The sequence below is a fragment of the Loxodonta africana genome, chromosome 27 (genome assembly GCF_030014295.1).
Source record: "Loxodonta africana isolate mLoxAfr1 chromosome 27, mLoxAfr1.hap2, whole genome shotgun sequence".
Lineage (NCBI taxonomy): Eukaryota > Metazoa > Chordata > Mammalia > Proboscidea > Elephantidae > Loxodonta > Loxodonta africana.
The window spans coordinates 38,254,354-38,268,747 of record NC_087368.1 but is presented as its reverse complement, the minus strand read 5'-3'; the positions used below and the strand labels follow the sequence as shown (position 1 = coordinate 38,268,747).

At 44.4% G+C, this 14,394-nt stretch overlaps 1 protein-coding gene across 2 annotated transcripts; it reads right to left on the bottom strand.

Moving 5' to 3' along the window:
* Positions 1-7,794: 7,794 nt before the first annotated feature.
* On the bottom strand, positions 7,795-14,187 carry MOBP (myelin associated oligodendrocyte basic protein). Of its 2 annotated transcripts, none has more exons than XM_003415695.1 (2): positions 13,982-14,187; positions 7,795-7,834 (listed from the first exon to the last, which is right to left on the bottom strand). In XM_003415695.1, exons 1-2 carry the CDS (start codon positions 14,185-14,187, stop codon positions 7,795-7,797), a joined length of 246 nt encoding a protein of 81 aa, XP_003415743.1. The 2 variants fall into 2 exon arrangements, with proteins under 2 accessions (XP_003415743.1, XP_023410575.1); XM_023554807.1 differs by lacking the exon at positions 7,795-7,834 and adding an exon at positions 13,433-13,688.
* Positions 14,188-14,394: the final 207 nt, after the last annotated feature.

Sequence of the window (14,394 nt, the reverse complement as noted above, 5' to 3'; positions counted from 1 at the left end):
AGGACTAGCATGAAGTTTACCCATACCTCGGGCCCTGTACCTCCCGTCTACATGTGCTTTTGAGCAAGGAAGCGGCGGACAGGCAATGGAAGGGATGGGCCCCACCTCTCCCAGAGCACATGAAGCCATAAAAAGGGAAGAGCATGTCTCTCTCTCTCTGTCTCTCTCCTTGTCTATCTCTCTGTCTCTCTCAAGCAGACAAGCACACACACACACATACTCATGAACACATTTTGGCAAAATGTTCTTTCTCTGGACTCTAGAGATTCTCTTATTAGGACCCCAGGAGTTCACCAAAAGGCAGCTTACACCAAAAGAGGAGGAAAGGTGCACACGGGAAACTGGGCTCAAATTTGATTGAGGGCTTTTGGAGACTGGGAACAAAGCAAGTAACAATAGATGAAAGCTGTAGGTGAAAGCAAGCTATGGAGTCAGATCCGGCAGTGATACAACCATTCTAACTCACATGAGCACACCTGGAAGGCATCATGGGACCTGGGTGCCAGGCCACTTTGGGAAGAGAAGAAGGCCAGGCTTGAAGAGACCTGGAACCAGGATGCACCTGGCCGTGGGTCAGCACCACCACCTGGGGCAGCTGCTTGTAGTCTGACAGTGGGGATCTGCACAAGTCAGCGTGGTTTGGAGTAGAATCTCAGCTAGCAGCTGGGAACAAGATCCAGGAAGAGAAAGAAGAGAAGAGAGTAGGACGCCCAGAGAAATAAAAATGTGGAAAGTTTTGCTTCTCTGCTAGAAATCCACAAAGACCTTCTATGAATTTACGTTGCAGAAAAACAGCTATTGTGGGCAGAAGTGAGGACGTTGGGGTGACGTATGAGAGGAAGACAGAAGGAAGACAGCAGCTGGAGCAACAGGAAGGGGTGGTGGTGAAGATTAATTGGAAGGAGGCGCAGGGGAGCCTGGGAGGGTCCTGCTGTCATCAGCTTGATTTAGAGGTGGGACAGAATGGAGCCTGTGGAATAAAGACAGCGACAAGGTTGACAGCGATGGAAAGGGGCAGAGAGAGGTCCACGGTGTGGAGAGAAGGCTATGGTCTCCTTCTGTCGTTACCTGCTCCTGCCCCCAACTTCACGTCCTCCTTCACCCAGCCCCTGCTGAGACCAGTGGACAAACTAGATGAGATCTCAAATCTCAGAAAGACAAAGAAATTGCGATTAGGAAAAGGCTGTAGTTGAAGTGCTGAATAAATACACTATGCAGCTGAAACTGCTTGATCTTGATTTTGGAATCTGAAAAATCGTAGGGAAGGAGATGCAAGGGTGACTTTGAACATGAAGCATTAGTCGGCAGACCACCAAAGAAGAAGAAGAAAAATCGGGGGAGTGAGATTATACTGAAATCCACATTAACAAGAGCTGAAGAAGATAGATACCACTTACATTCCAAGCCGAATAATTAGGTGTCAGCAAGGCAGCCGCTGAGGAAGAATTAAGCTGGAAAATGCTTGCAGCCAAAGCTCTAGTTGAAAAAAAAAAAAAAAAGTTGAAAGTGAATGCAAAATCCTGCAGCTGCCAGTAGAGATCCTTAACTGTCTCCATCAGTGGAAAACTCAGGCTCTGTTAAAGGGTCTGACTCAGAAAGATGATACAGCAGAAGAGAAAGAACAGAAGCTGTCAGCTGCAGGAGAAGAAGAGGAACACAGGGAATTCAAGAAATGGAGAGTGAATTATAGCAAAAAGATTATGTAAAAATCTGCTTCATCACCGGGAGGAAACAAAACAAAACAGGGCACCAGGCTTTTTCTTTTTGATGCAGAAAGATTTTTTCCTGGAGAAAAGAGATGCTATCCTCCTGAGACAGAAATTGCAGGGAACAAACAAAAAAATTGATGTGCTTCAGAGACCAGAGACAATAAAACCAAATCCCGGCAGATTGACTCAACCGCAACCATCAATAAGAGGTCTGGAAGCCAGGCTGACTCTCATGGGACATTCCCTGTGAGCTCTGGGGGCTCTGCTCCCCACCGTGCCACCTTCAGCTTTGTCCCACAAAGGAAAAGTCATGCCTGCAAGCGAATTAGTTGAGTGGACTACCACCTGGGAACAGAGGGTCATACAAGGTGTTAGAAAAAACTTGACCCTCTAATCTGGGGGATAATGTAATTTAATTAATGAAAAATTGCCAGAATGGCTATTGAGTCCCCCACCACCTGAATGACAGACCACCCAACTCTCCTTAATGGTGGACGCACTAGCAATACCTCCATTTTATCATTAATCAAATAGATTTGCCTGGAGGTCAACATGGAGCCGTGCACTGGCCACCTCCTGGCGGAGGGAGTATTTTCAGTATCTGGTAAGAAATCTGCCTCTAATGTTGGCCTTCGGGTAGCTTCATTAATAAAGAGTAGTCCAAAAAGTTATTTCCTTTCTGCATCAATGACTGGTTTGGTTAATGCTGGTGCAAATAACGCCCATCTTTATCAGGGATAAAGCCATCTCCTCAAACATGGATCCAGATACTTTCTCATCATTGCTTTCTAATGAGCTTACATCTCTCAGCTAAAAGACAGACATACCTGCTAAAAGAACCTTTAGAAACTTAGACCTTCTTGACACAAGACAGCACCTTCTTTCTGGACTCTAATTACTTGGGATTATCTATCTTTGTCTCTAAAAAGCCCTTACAGCCTTTGTGTTCTAGAGAGAAGCCACCATCCTTTCTAGATACGGCCCTTGATTCTGCACTAGGTTCCACAGGTTTCCAGACCCAGGTGATGGATGGACTGCCGGGACAGTTCATGTGCTTCAAAATCCAGTACTCTGACTTAACAGGGTCTTAGAACTTAGTTTTACTCTTAGGGGTCTTTTTAAGCCAAATGATTGAAATCTGATAGATATTTGATTTACTGTGAATGAAGGCCACCCTTAAGCTATTTTTTTTTTCTTTTAAGCTATAGTCTCCCATTTTCTCTCTTCAAGCCTATTTTATGTGTTATTAATGTACTTTATGTATTTAATGTAGGTTATGCAATACGAAAGGAATTTTTAATACCATGTTGGATACAATATTTCACATAAATTTGTTTAAAAATAAAAGTAGAGGTATGATTTTCAGAATTTTTTGTGAATCTATGCTTTTTTGTTCATCCATACTTTGGATAAACCTAGCCAGTGGATCAAAAGTAAAAACGCCGAACTTGGTAGCAGGTGAATTTTTCCCTAAGAGGAAATAAGTAGTCACAGATATTCCAGCCAACTAAACCCAAACATACGATGTAACGCCAAACAGTACACTATTCAATTCAGTAAATCATTTAGAAAATAAGTAGCATATGGATTCCATATTTGCTTTCAGTGGTGAAAGTGAGATTGTCAAACTCTTTTACCCCAGCAAAACCCCTTATTTATATAAAACTAAAACTCAGCATAGACCCTAAAAGCTGCTTTGCCTGATGCAGAGCTATGGCCTGGAGCCCCGCTGGCTTCACCTCCTTCTCCCCTCATAAAGTGGCACCTCCAAGGTACTCCAGAGCTCCACCATTCTCAGTCTGGAAACTCCTAGTTTGAAGCATGATGGTAATAAGATCAAGGCGTGGTCTCAGTGGCCATGGGGGCCATGAACAGTATCTCCCATTTATAAACACAAAACACCCTGTGGTGTAGGATGGCCGCATAATTGATGCTCAGTAAAAAGAGGCTATTTTTATCACTACCTTTAACCAACCTTCCTGTGTTACAAATGTGTATCCATGTTACAAAAAAACAAAAGTGACTCACAAACCTCTCCAAATTACAACTGTACACCTTACTGCTAGGTCAAGAAAATCATCTTTGTCTATAAGGACACTTTATTTTACTTAAGCAGAGAGAGCAAGTACCTGTTAATGGTGTTATTGATAGGCCTGGAACATCTGCTATGGGGCCAGGCATAAAGCCCTCCCAGGACCCTTCCAACCCTGAGTTTTCACATTTCTCTGCTAGAGTAGCAGCCCAGATGGACATTTATCAAAGTATGGTCTCAGAGCACGGCTTGTTTCTCTGTGATCTGGTGGAATGATGGCAGTTTCCCAGAGTCAACATTTCTTTGTGGCTCTTTATTCCCTGGGGGCATTGTTGTTGTTAGGTGCCAACCGGTTGGTTCCAACTCATAGCGACCCTATGCACAACAGAATGAAACACTGCCCGGAGTGGGAGCATTGGACTCTGCCATTCTTTCCCCAACTCTCTCATTTTCCATGTAAGACCATAAAAAAAAACAAACAAACAAAAAAAAAAAAAAAAACCATATGGGCCTCAAATTTAGATCTAGAATTTTGGAATTGAATATTGACCCTTAAATCTAAATACGAAGTTGTAGGCAAAGACTTAGTGGCAAAATGTTGCATTTAATTATAAATCATATATATTAAAAAAAAAAAATTCATCTGTAGGAAGTGTTATAAGATTTCAAAGACCATGGTTGAAATGATTTCTTTATAATCCTCTCCACTGTCCTCATATCTCCCACCCCAACACCACCATCCCCCACTGTGAAAAGACCATCTTGCCTCCTACTTCACAGAGAAAATCAAAGCCACAGGCAGAAACTGCCTGAAGCTCCCACCACTGACCCTGCAAGCCCACCAGAACCCACACTTTCTTCCTTCCCTCTTTTCCAATGAAAAGGCACCCCTGCTCCACGCCTGATCCCCTCACCTGTGCTCCAGATTCCCCTCTTCCCACCTCCTCAGTACTTGGCTCCATCAATTATCTCCTCCTCCTTCTTCATACACCCTCTCTGTTGCCTCCTTTCCATCAACATTTTAACCTGCTCAAGTGTCTTCTGAGTTAATGGACACTCCACCTGTTGCCCTACCCCTCTGCTTCCCTTCACAGTCAACCATAGTTGAGGGAATTGTGTCTACATTCACCAATTCCTGTTCTTACCTCCCATTTACTCCTCACAGAGGTTTCCCTACAAAGGTCATCAACAGTTTTTTGTTGCCAAATAGAATGGACATCTCTGACTTCTCAAAAGTATATAAACTTCGAAAATTTTTTCTTACAAAAAAAAGCAACAAACAAACATCCATTCAGTCAGTAAGTATTTATTGAGTGCCGAGGACTGAGGATATAGCGATAAACAGGTCTCGGCAATCATGGAATTTACATTAATTGGGGGAGGGAGAGCCAAGCAACAAAAAGTAAATAAGTGAAAGATAATTCCACAGGGTTATAAGTACCATGAAGACAAACAAAAGTAGAGTGATCGAATAGAGAGTAACTGGGAAACAACATTGGCTAGCCAAGGGAGCATCTCTGAGATGATGACATGTGAGCTGAAGGCAACTGCAAACAGCAGGGAGCAGAGCATCACAGCAGAATGAATAACAAGAGAGACCCCTGAGATGGGAACAAGCACCAAGGACATATGACAACATAGCATTTACATGTATAAAAGGAGGGAGTGGAAAGAAGTAGGAAAGCATGGTCTTCCTGAATAGGGAAGGGTTTCTGAGCCACAAGGGGAGTGGACCAGACCTGGAAGAACAGTAAGCCTTGTAGCCTTTTGGGATGGGGCCTGGCTTCCTCTCCTGTCCACTGACCTCCTAAGTAGAAAAGTGTTGGAGGGAGTGAGGAGGAGTCAGGGAAGGACCTACTGCCTGCATCTTTCACACTTCAATCCCGATTTTAGGAGCCAATAAACAAATCAGCCACACTTGGGCTTGAAACAAGCTGAAATGGCTTCTGGAGTGAACTCAGCTGGGGCCTGAGCAGAGATGAAGCTATTCCAACCCCATTCCTTCCCTCCTCCAGCTCTGGGCAAGCAGAGAAAGTATCCCAAGAGGAGCACCAACCAGGCCATTGCTGAGCCTACAGTGGAACACTAAGACGAGGCCAGGCCCCTGAAGGGGGTGTGTTAAAATGTAGTCTTGTCTCATGATTGACCTCTAGATGTCAGGTGTCCAAGAGTGCACGAAACCAGCATGGAATGGAGGGCTCTCCAGTCATTGTGCCTCAGACAGAAAACTAGAGCTCAAGGGTATTCTCCCAAAGCTAAGTCTCCCCAACACAAAACACATGCACACACAAACACACGCACAACTCTCACACATACATACACACACACACAAATCACACACACAGACACATACAACTCATAGACACACACACTCACACCAATCTTCAGGACCACAAGATGACCCAAGGACCCTCCCTTGGACTTGGAGGTGGAGGGGGCAAGAGATTCCCCCCAGCACGTGCATGTGTATAAGACGTGGGGTGGAAATAGCAGTTTATTCTTAGGGCCCTGAGCAGTGGGAGCCCATGATCTCTTTTAGAGATCTTTAGAGCCCAAGAGATATTTTTTAGAGATCTTTGGGGCCCAAGAGATATTTTTTAGAGATCTTTAGAGCCCAAGAGATATTTTTTAGAGATCAAAGTCCTTCCAAATGGTTGGGGGCTACAGATAGTGGATGCAAAACAGAGAGAAGAGAGGGGAGGTCAACTCCCAACGCTGTCCCATTATAATTGGTTTCAGACCCCACACACCAAGGATTGGCCATCCACATGGGGAGAGAATTCCTGGACTGCCTAACCTCCCCCAACTCTTCAGCCACTGGACTTTCCCCCTCTTCCAAGGCCAAGCTCCTCTCCAGTATTTCCTGATCCCACGACAAAATCAGACTGAAGGTTGGAGGGGCCTAACCAGAGAGCACACTGCAGGACCAAGGCTCAGCCCTCCCCAGAGTTGTAGGGGACTGCAGTCTGGAAACAGCAACCCTCTAAGCATCCCTTTTGATCCTGTGAAAGGGCCCCGAGGCCATTCACCTGTGTCCCAAAGTGAGGAGTGGGAGGCCAGTACCTCCTGCTTCCGGGGGGTCCCATCCAGCACCCTGACTCCTGAGGGTCCCATTGTGCAGCCCTTCCTCCTAGGGGTCCCATCCAGCAGCCCTGCCTCTAGGATCCCTCAGGAGAGGGGAATGGGACAGGATCTCATGCTTGAAGCCAAAACACTTGTGCAAAGTTACTCAGTTTGAAAAGCAGTTAATTCTGGAGACAGGCCATCCAGATAGACTGGGCAAGGTTCTCACTGAGGCTGAGACCAGGAGTCGGTGTTCACAAAGCCCTGTATGAGGTTGGAGACAAGGACCCAGGAAGGCGGAATGGGAGGGGGCATCTTCCTGGTGCCTTTTCTCTCCACTTCTGACTCTGCACAGTGGCTACATCTCACCCGTGAACTTAGACAACTGCCACTCTCCCTGGGTATTTCTTTGTATATCTGGGATATATGGCAGTCTAATATCTTACTCAGAAAGGACTTGAATCTTTTGCACAATTATGGCTCTGACTATGGGCTGGTATAGGGAACTGATTAAGGAGGCCAATGGAAACCAAAAGGCACTGGGAAGAGAGAAACCCTGATAGAGAATTAATTACAAAGAAAGGCGATCAAGGATACAAAGTCAGGCTCGACAAAATGATGCCGGGGCAGAGGGAAGTAGAGGTTTGGAGGACAACATGTGGGCTGGCATTTGAACCCATCCTGATCAAAGATCTTGGGGCTCGTGGACATACTGGGGAAAGAATGACCTCAGGTAGAACCAAAGAGCTGTGTCTCTGAGCTCCAGAGGGCTACTGGGACCCACCTACTGGAGATGCCCCTTCTCACCTCCAGGCAGGTTGCCCTATGGCCCCCACACCATGGGGACTGTGGGCATCTGCAGTTTCCACATCAGCAGGCGTCTGCCCCAGCATCATTTTCGAAACCAGAAAACTTGTCCAAGAGCGTGCGAGTTGAGAAGCAGTGAGTCCAGAACATGAGACCATCCATTCAGCCGAAATTCTTCGTTGGTCACTTCTTCTTTGGAGGTGGTTTGGTCTTCTTTTTCAATCTGGTTTACAAAAGATAAAAAGAAAAATCCTTGACATTGGTAAGTGGTGAACACTCTCCCTCTGTGCTCAGTTAACACAACTGTGAGTTTGCTGACTATCTTTGCAGCTTATTTTTCTTCTTGGAAATCAAGCCTCAGACTCCCTCTAACTTTCTAAATTCTAGTAGTCTCTGGTCAAAATAATACAACAATATTTTTTTCCTGGCCTGAGCCTTCTCCTATCTTTATGTGTAATAATGATCACTTTTCCTGATTAATCATTGATGATAATTTTGAAACATAGAAAAACACAAAGGAAATTAAAGTACCTTCCCCCCACACACATACACACATTCCTGGAGAAAACCAGTTTTACTACCTATACACATAAAGGCCTGAATGTACACACACATACAGATAAAGTACATGTGCTAACATTATAAAATTGAGACCATATTGCCGTGTTCCTATTGAGGGGGGAGATTGTGTTGAAGAAGGATATAAACAACATCCAGTAAAGACATTATAAAGCTGTGGCTGTAGACAAGCAGACAAGCTTATCCAGCTGAGGGGTTGTATTATATTAATTGCAACTTATGTAGATAACAGAATTCTATGTGATCATTTCTGAAATGAGGCTTTGTTGAATAGTCTCAGAATATCATCAAAGTTCTTGATTTAGAAAATGAACAAAAAACACCAAGATGCATGCATTATTTTCCTCTAGAGGTAGAGTTTATGGGAACCATAGCTTTGCTTGTCATTTGGGGAGTTTTAAAAATTAGAAATAAAATTCATATTCAGTTGTTAAGTGAAATAGCAATACAAAACATATAGAAGAACTAGTCATACAAATTAAAAAAAGAAAACTGTCTTTATTGACAGACAACATGATTGTCAATGGAGAAAACCCCAGTCTACAAAAAAGTTACTAGAACGAATAAGTGAGTTTAGCAAGATCACAGGATACAAGGTCAATACACAAAAATCAATTATATTTGATTATGCTATCAGTGAACAATTGGAAATTAAAATTTTTTAAAAGCACTATTTACAATAGCACAAAAAAAAAACATGAATTACTTAAGTATAAATAAAACTAAACATGTGCAAGATCTGCATGCTGAAAACTACAAAACAAAAAAGGTCAAAATGAATGGTGAGATATACCGCGTTCATGAATTGGGAGACTCAGCATTGTTTCAGTTCTCCCAAACTGACTGACAGGCTCAACACAATCCCAATCAAAATCCCACCAGGATAACATTATAGAAATTGACACACTGATTCTATAATTTACATGGAAAAGTAAAGGAACTAGTCTAGCCAAAATAATATCAACAATGAAGAAAATGTAGATGGATTCACACTAACTGGTTCCAATAATTACTAGGAAGCAACAAGAGCCAAGACAGTGTGGCACTGATAAAAGAAAGACACATAGATTAGTGGAACAGAATAAAAAGTCCAGAAATAAACCCACACATATATGGTCAACTGATTTTCAATAAAGATGCTGAGGTAATTCACTGGAAAAAAAGGATAGTCTTTTCAACAAATTGTGCTGGAACAACGGGACATCCATATGCAAAAAAAAAAAAAAAAAATTGGACCTCAACCCTTATCCCACACCATCAATAAAATATTAACTCTAAATGGATAAATAGACCTAAATGTAAAACTTAAAAATTAATTTTTCTAGAAGAAAATCTTGTGACCTCAGGTTAGGCAAATATTTCTCATCTACAACACAAAAAGCAAGAATCATAAAAGAAAAGAGCTGATAAATTGGACTTCATCAACATTTTAAACTTCTGTTCTTCAAAAGACACTGTTAAGAAAATGAAAAGGCAAGAATATATGGTTAAAATTCTCAAAATTTAATAAGAAAACAGCAACCCAATTATTTTTTAAATGGGCAAAAAATGAGCAAACACTTCACCAAAAAAGAAACATGGATGGCAAATAGGCTCATGAAAAGACGTTCAACAGCATTAGTCATTAAGTAGAGCAAGATTCAAGAGTGCAGTCACCCAAAGTCATAAATCAACAATGCAGTCTGCGAGGGAGGCAGGGCAACAGCCTCACCTGAGAGCTTGGGCCCTTTTCCCAACTCTGCTGTTTCCTGGGAAGCAGCAGGTTAATTTCTGGTTTTGGTTGGCTGAAGAAGCCAAAATTAGATTGCCAGGGCATAACTACCGGGGATAAGCTAATATTGATACATGCCTGGTGGAATTTCTCCACAAACATGCAGAAAGAAGTTCTTTATAAGACATGATTATAAACTCAGTGTTTGTCACCCTGGGAAATGGAGGGAGGACTCAGAAAAAAGATTGGATTGCCCAACCCTGCATGAAGAAAAGGAGAAAATGTAGCCTACCTCTTTTCCATCAGGAAGAACAGAAAGACGACAAGTCATGTCACAGAAAGCTCCTGGAATAAGCTTGTATCCACATACTGAAAAGCAGGCAGGCTATCTCTAGCTACCAGCCAGAGCTTTAGCAGCTGGCCCTCACACCTGGAACTGTCAGCACACACTTTCAGACCCCTAACGTTAATTGCTCACGGGTTAGCGCTTTTCTGAAGTAAATTCTAGCTTGTCAGTTATATAAGTGCTTATAATCGCACTCTTCTTGGGAGGTCCTGATAAGCCCAAATACACCCCAAACAATATATAGTTCTAGTTATAAGGGGAAAGCAGAGTGGTTTCTAGTCTCTTACAAAGGTAACCAGCATGCAGTCATTCAGCTGGTGGTCCTGGTCCAAAACTTTGGAAGTACCTAGCCCTATGCAGCGGGCGGTCAACAAACCACCAAACCAGGGCTTGCTTCAATTTGAGGCTCAAAATTAGTGCATTCTCTGCCTCCTATAGACCAAACGTATATAGAACCTAAAGCCACTTAGCACCTTTAACCTCTAACAATCAGTCATCTTTCCTGGGCTTTGGTTTATTATCATCAGCTGAAATGAAACAAGGGGATAAATAAGTGGCTGAAAGAGGAAAGGCATCAGGGAAATTGGAACCAGTGAGCTAGGAGTTGGCCCCCTGGGAGGACCAACAGCATCACCGAGGGCTGGATCACTCGTAAATGCCGTCTACGCAGCATTCAGCATTTCCTTTAATTACCCTGAGCTTGGTGCAGTGCTGTGCACATGGTCTTGATAAATAGGCTAGATAATACGTGTTTGCTGAAATAGATTAGTCTCCAGGCTTTCAGTATGCAGGGCTCAGTTTGGCACAACGAGAAAGGCTATGAAAGAATGAGTCAAAGGCACTCACAGTGCTGCCCAAATATGCATGAGAGATTGACCCCAGATCAGCCACTCACAGCCACAATGGTTTTCAAAAAAGCATGGATCCCAGGTTTTCAGCAGTGAAACCCTGAGTGACAAAGAGAGTCTCAGCCTGGCAAACACCTCTGCTAACCAGTTGAGATAAGGATTACCTTGTGAAATCTTAAAATCTTGAAGAATTGAGAGAGTAGACTAAACTAGGAGGACAAGGTCAAGGTTTCCTTCTATCAAATATGAGACTGGTACTGTGTTCAATCCGGAAGCAGAGAATCATACCAGTTGATTCTAAGATTAAATTATACCCTGGTTTTTTAAAAGATTCATCCAAGGAAGTTACTAAGGGACCAAAAGGCCTTTGTCAAAACTGTTTAATCTCTAAATGCAACTCAGGAAGGGCATTATTTCAGAAAGCAAGTCCCCTTCAGAAGATGATTGCCATCTTTCTTCCAGTACAATTTAGTAGCTCTGCCTAAGAATAAATTTGTTCTTATTAACTGCCTCCCACTCTGTGATTTGAGAGTCAATCCATGTGAATAAAGGGGATTGGCAATATAATAAGGCTCACACATTGCCGTAGCACCTTTGGGAACCTGAGAAGGAAAAATGAGTATCTCAGGTGGACTCAGATGGTGCAAATGCAGTACAACATGGGACTTCTTGTCCTATTGAGTTAGGAACAAAGTCTTTCAGACCCTCTGTTCCCAGGAAAGGAGACAATGACAGCCTGTGGACGTATCTCCTCTGACACCCATGAGAACACTGAGGTGAGGAGTTAAAAGACGCCAACACTAGGATGACCCAGCTGTTGGGTCTGGATGAATGAAGCCAGCAAGGCTGGGTCCAAACAAACCTGTGGCTCAAATCTGCAAAATTTCCTTTCATTGTCTTCCATGTCCTTTTGATGTCCTGCCACCCAAAGAGCCGTCACTCAACTCCCTGTAGATGGTGGCTTGAAGCCACCGCCATACGTGACCTACCTGTTGTGTAATTAACCTCCTCCTCTACCCAGCACTGTGTCAAGCTGCTGTGTTGACACAGTGGCTGCAACAATGGGCTCAAGCATAACAATGATTGTGAGCATGGCGCAGGACCGGGCGGTGTTCCGTTCTGTGGTACGCAGCCTAGCTATGAGTCGGAACTGACTCAACGACACCGAACAACAGATACTACCCAGCACATTTCCTAACCACGTCCATATATCAAAACTTACCTCTCCTGGGACGCTTTTACTCAGCCATTTAGGAAGGCCAAAATTAATGACTAAAGAACATCGTTATCCCTTTGGGGGTGGGGGTTTGTGGTTGTTGAAAATGTAGATCCCCAGGCCTCATCAGTGACCTAATGAGTTGGATTCCCTGGGGGCACCTTTAACATGCTCCACAGTGGATTCTTTTGCATACTGACTTGGTAAATATCGTAATATCCACACACAGCGATGTGCTACACAGGTGCTGGGTGTCAGAGTGGGTATGAGAATCTCAAATACAAAAGGCACCCACTAAAAACTCATAAAACAGATCTAGTTCCACATATTAAAAGGACTAAAATGTTGACCTGTCTAAGACGGAGCTGATGAATCTGTCTCTCTGACTCTTCAAATCTCCTACTCCTTTCGTCTCTACGTGGATCACCCTCCTCCTACCTTCTGCTCATCCTAGCCTAACCTCCTCTGCAAAGCCCTGAATTCCTGTGGCAGAACCAATAACTCCCTGCTCAGGGCTCCTGTGGCCCAGTGTACATATTGACCGTGGTAATATTAGAGCATTTACACACCTCTCTGTGACCAACTATTCTCTTGTTTGGGCCTGGTGGATCACAACAAACTTGGCTTGTTCACTGACATATTCTCTTCCCCCGGCATGGCATATGGAACTCTCTAGTGTGCAATAAGGTCTGCTGAATAACTGAATGAGTGGATGGATAGCTAATCTTGCCACTGAGATTAACAACAGGTGAAGAAGGTTGGAAAAACGGGAATGGCTTAACCTTTCCTTTTACTCCCTTGGAGTCAACATACCTCCTCTCTGAGGCACAGGAATTGAGGTACTCACTTATGCAATCTGAACTGATAAATTACTCACTCCCTGTCCTGCTACACAAAGGAAGGAAGGAAGGGATGTAGCCATCTGAAGTATCGTACTGTACCTTGTCATGGAAAATCAAAAACCACACTAGGCATTTCAGACAAAGGGGGTTTAATGAAGGGAACGGATGACACAGGTTTGGTAAAGCTGAGAGAGGACCATTGGGATAGCTCAGGTATTAGTAAATACAGGAAGCAGCTACTAACCTTAGGACTGGGGGAACAAAAGGGAAGAGATGGTGTTACCAGAACCTAGAAGCTTTGGCGGGGGAACCCCCACGGCTGGTGCCTGGACCTCTGAGGGGGGAGCTGCGCTGCTGTTGCTTGGGCTTCTGAGGGGGGCGCTGCTTGGCTGGTGGTGTTCGGACTTCTGGGCGGGGGCGTGGCTGACGCTCAGACCTCGGAGGGGACCGTGGCTTGGCTGGTGCTCTGACCACCGCAGGCGGTGCAGCTGGCTGGGGCTTGGGCTTCTGAGGGGACGGTGCACGGCGGCTGGTTCTGAGAGGGCCAAAAGAAGCTGGAGCCTGGAGCCATGGCTCTCTGCTGCTTAAGTGATGCTGACAGGAGCTGGAAACAGGAAGGCCTGCTCCCCCTCCCACCGTCCAGTCTCCCTTCAGGGCCTTCCAAAGGCAGAACTTAACAGGGAGTCAACGTCAGGGGTTTGGGGAAGTGTGGTTTGCAGAGTCCCGGTGCCAGCATCATGGAACAGAGTGTGAAGGGTGGGTTTGGAGCTGAGAGACAGCAAGCAAATACCCAGCCCAGGTACTGAATGGGCCGTGTGGACCCCTTACCTGGTCTTCTGGCAGGCACAGCAGATCCAGTCCTCTTCTTTCTTCTGGTAGAAGCAGCCACTCTTGCAGATGCTGTATTTTCTATCCACAATCTCCCGTTTGGAGTTGAGGAAGGTGAAGGGCGGGCAGCAGCGTATGCTGAAGTGCTCAGAAAACTTCTGGTTCTTGGAGAGCCTGGGGCCGTCCTTACTCACCTTCTGACTCATCTTACTGTAAATCATTGATGCCGGGGGAGATGGGGAGACATAAAACAGCACATCAGGCAAGGGAGCCCTCTGCTCAGGGAGCCCACTCCCTGCTACTCCAGAGTCCAACGCAACGCTAGGGTTGCCCCGCACAACAACACAAGTCTGGAAGGCCAACTGCCTGCCCAACTAGACAGAAAAAAAATAAATTGGGTTTATTAATTTTTG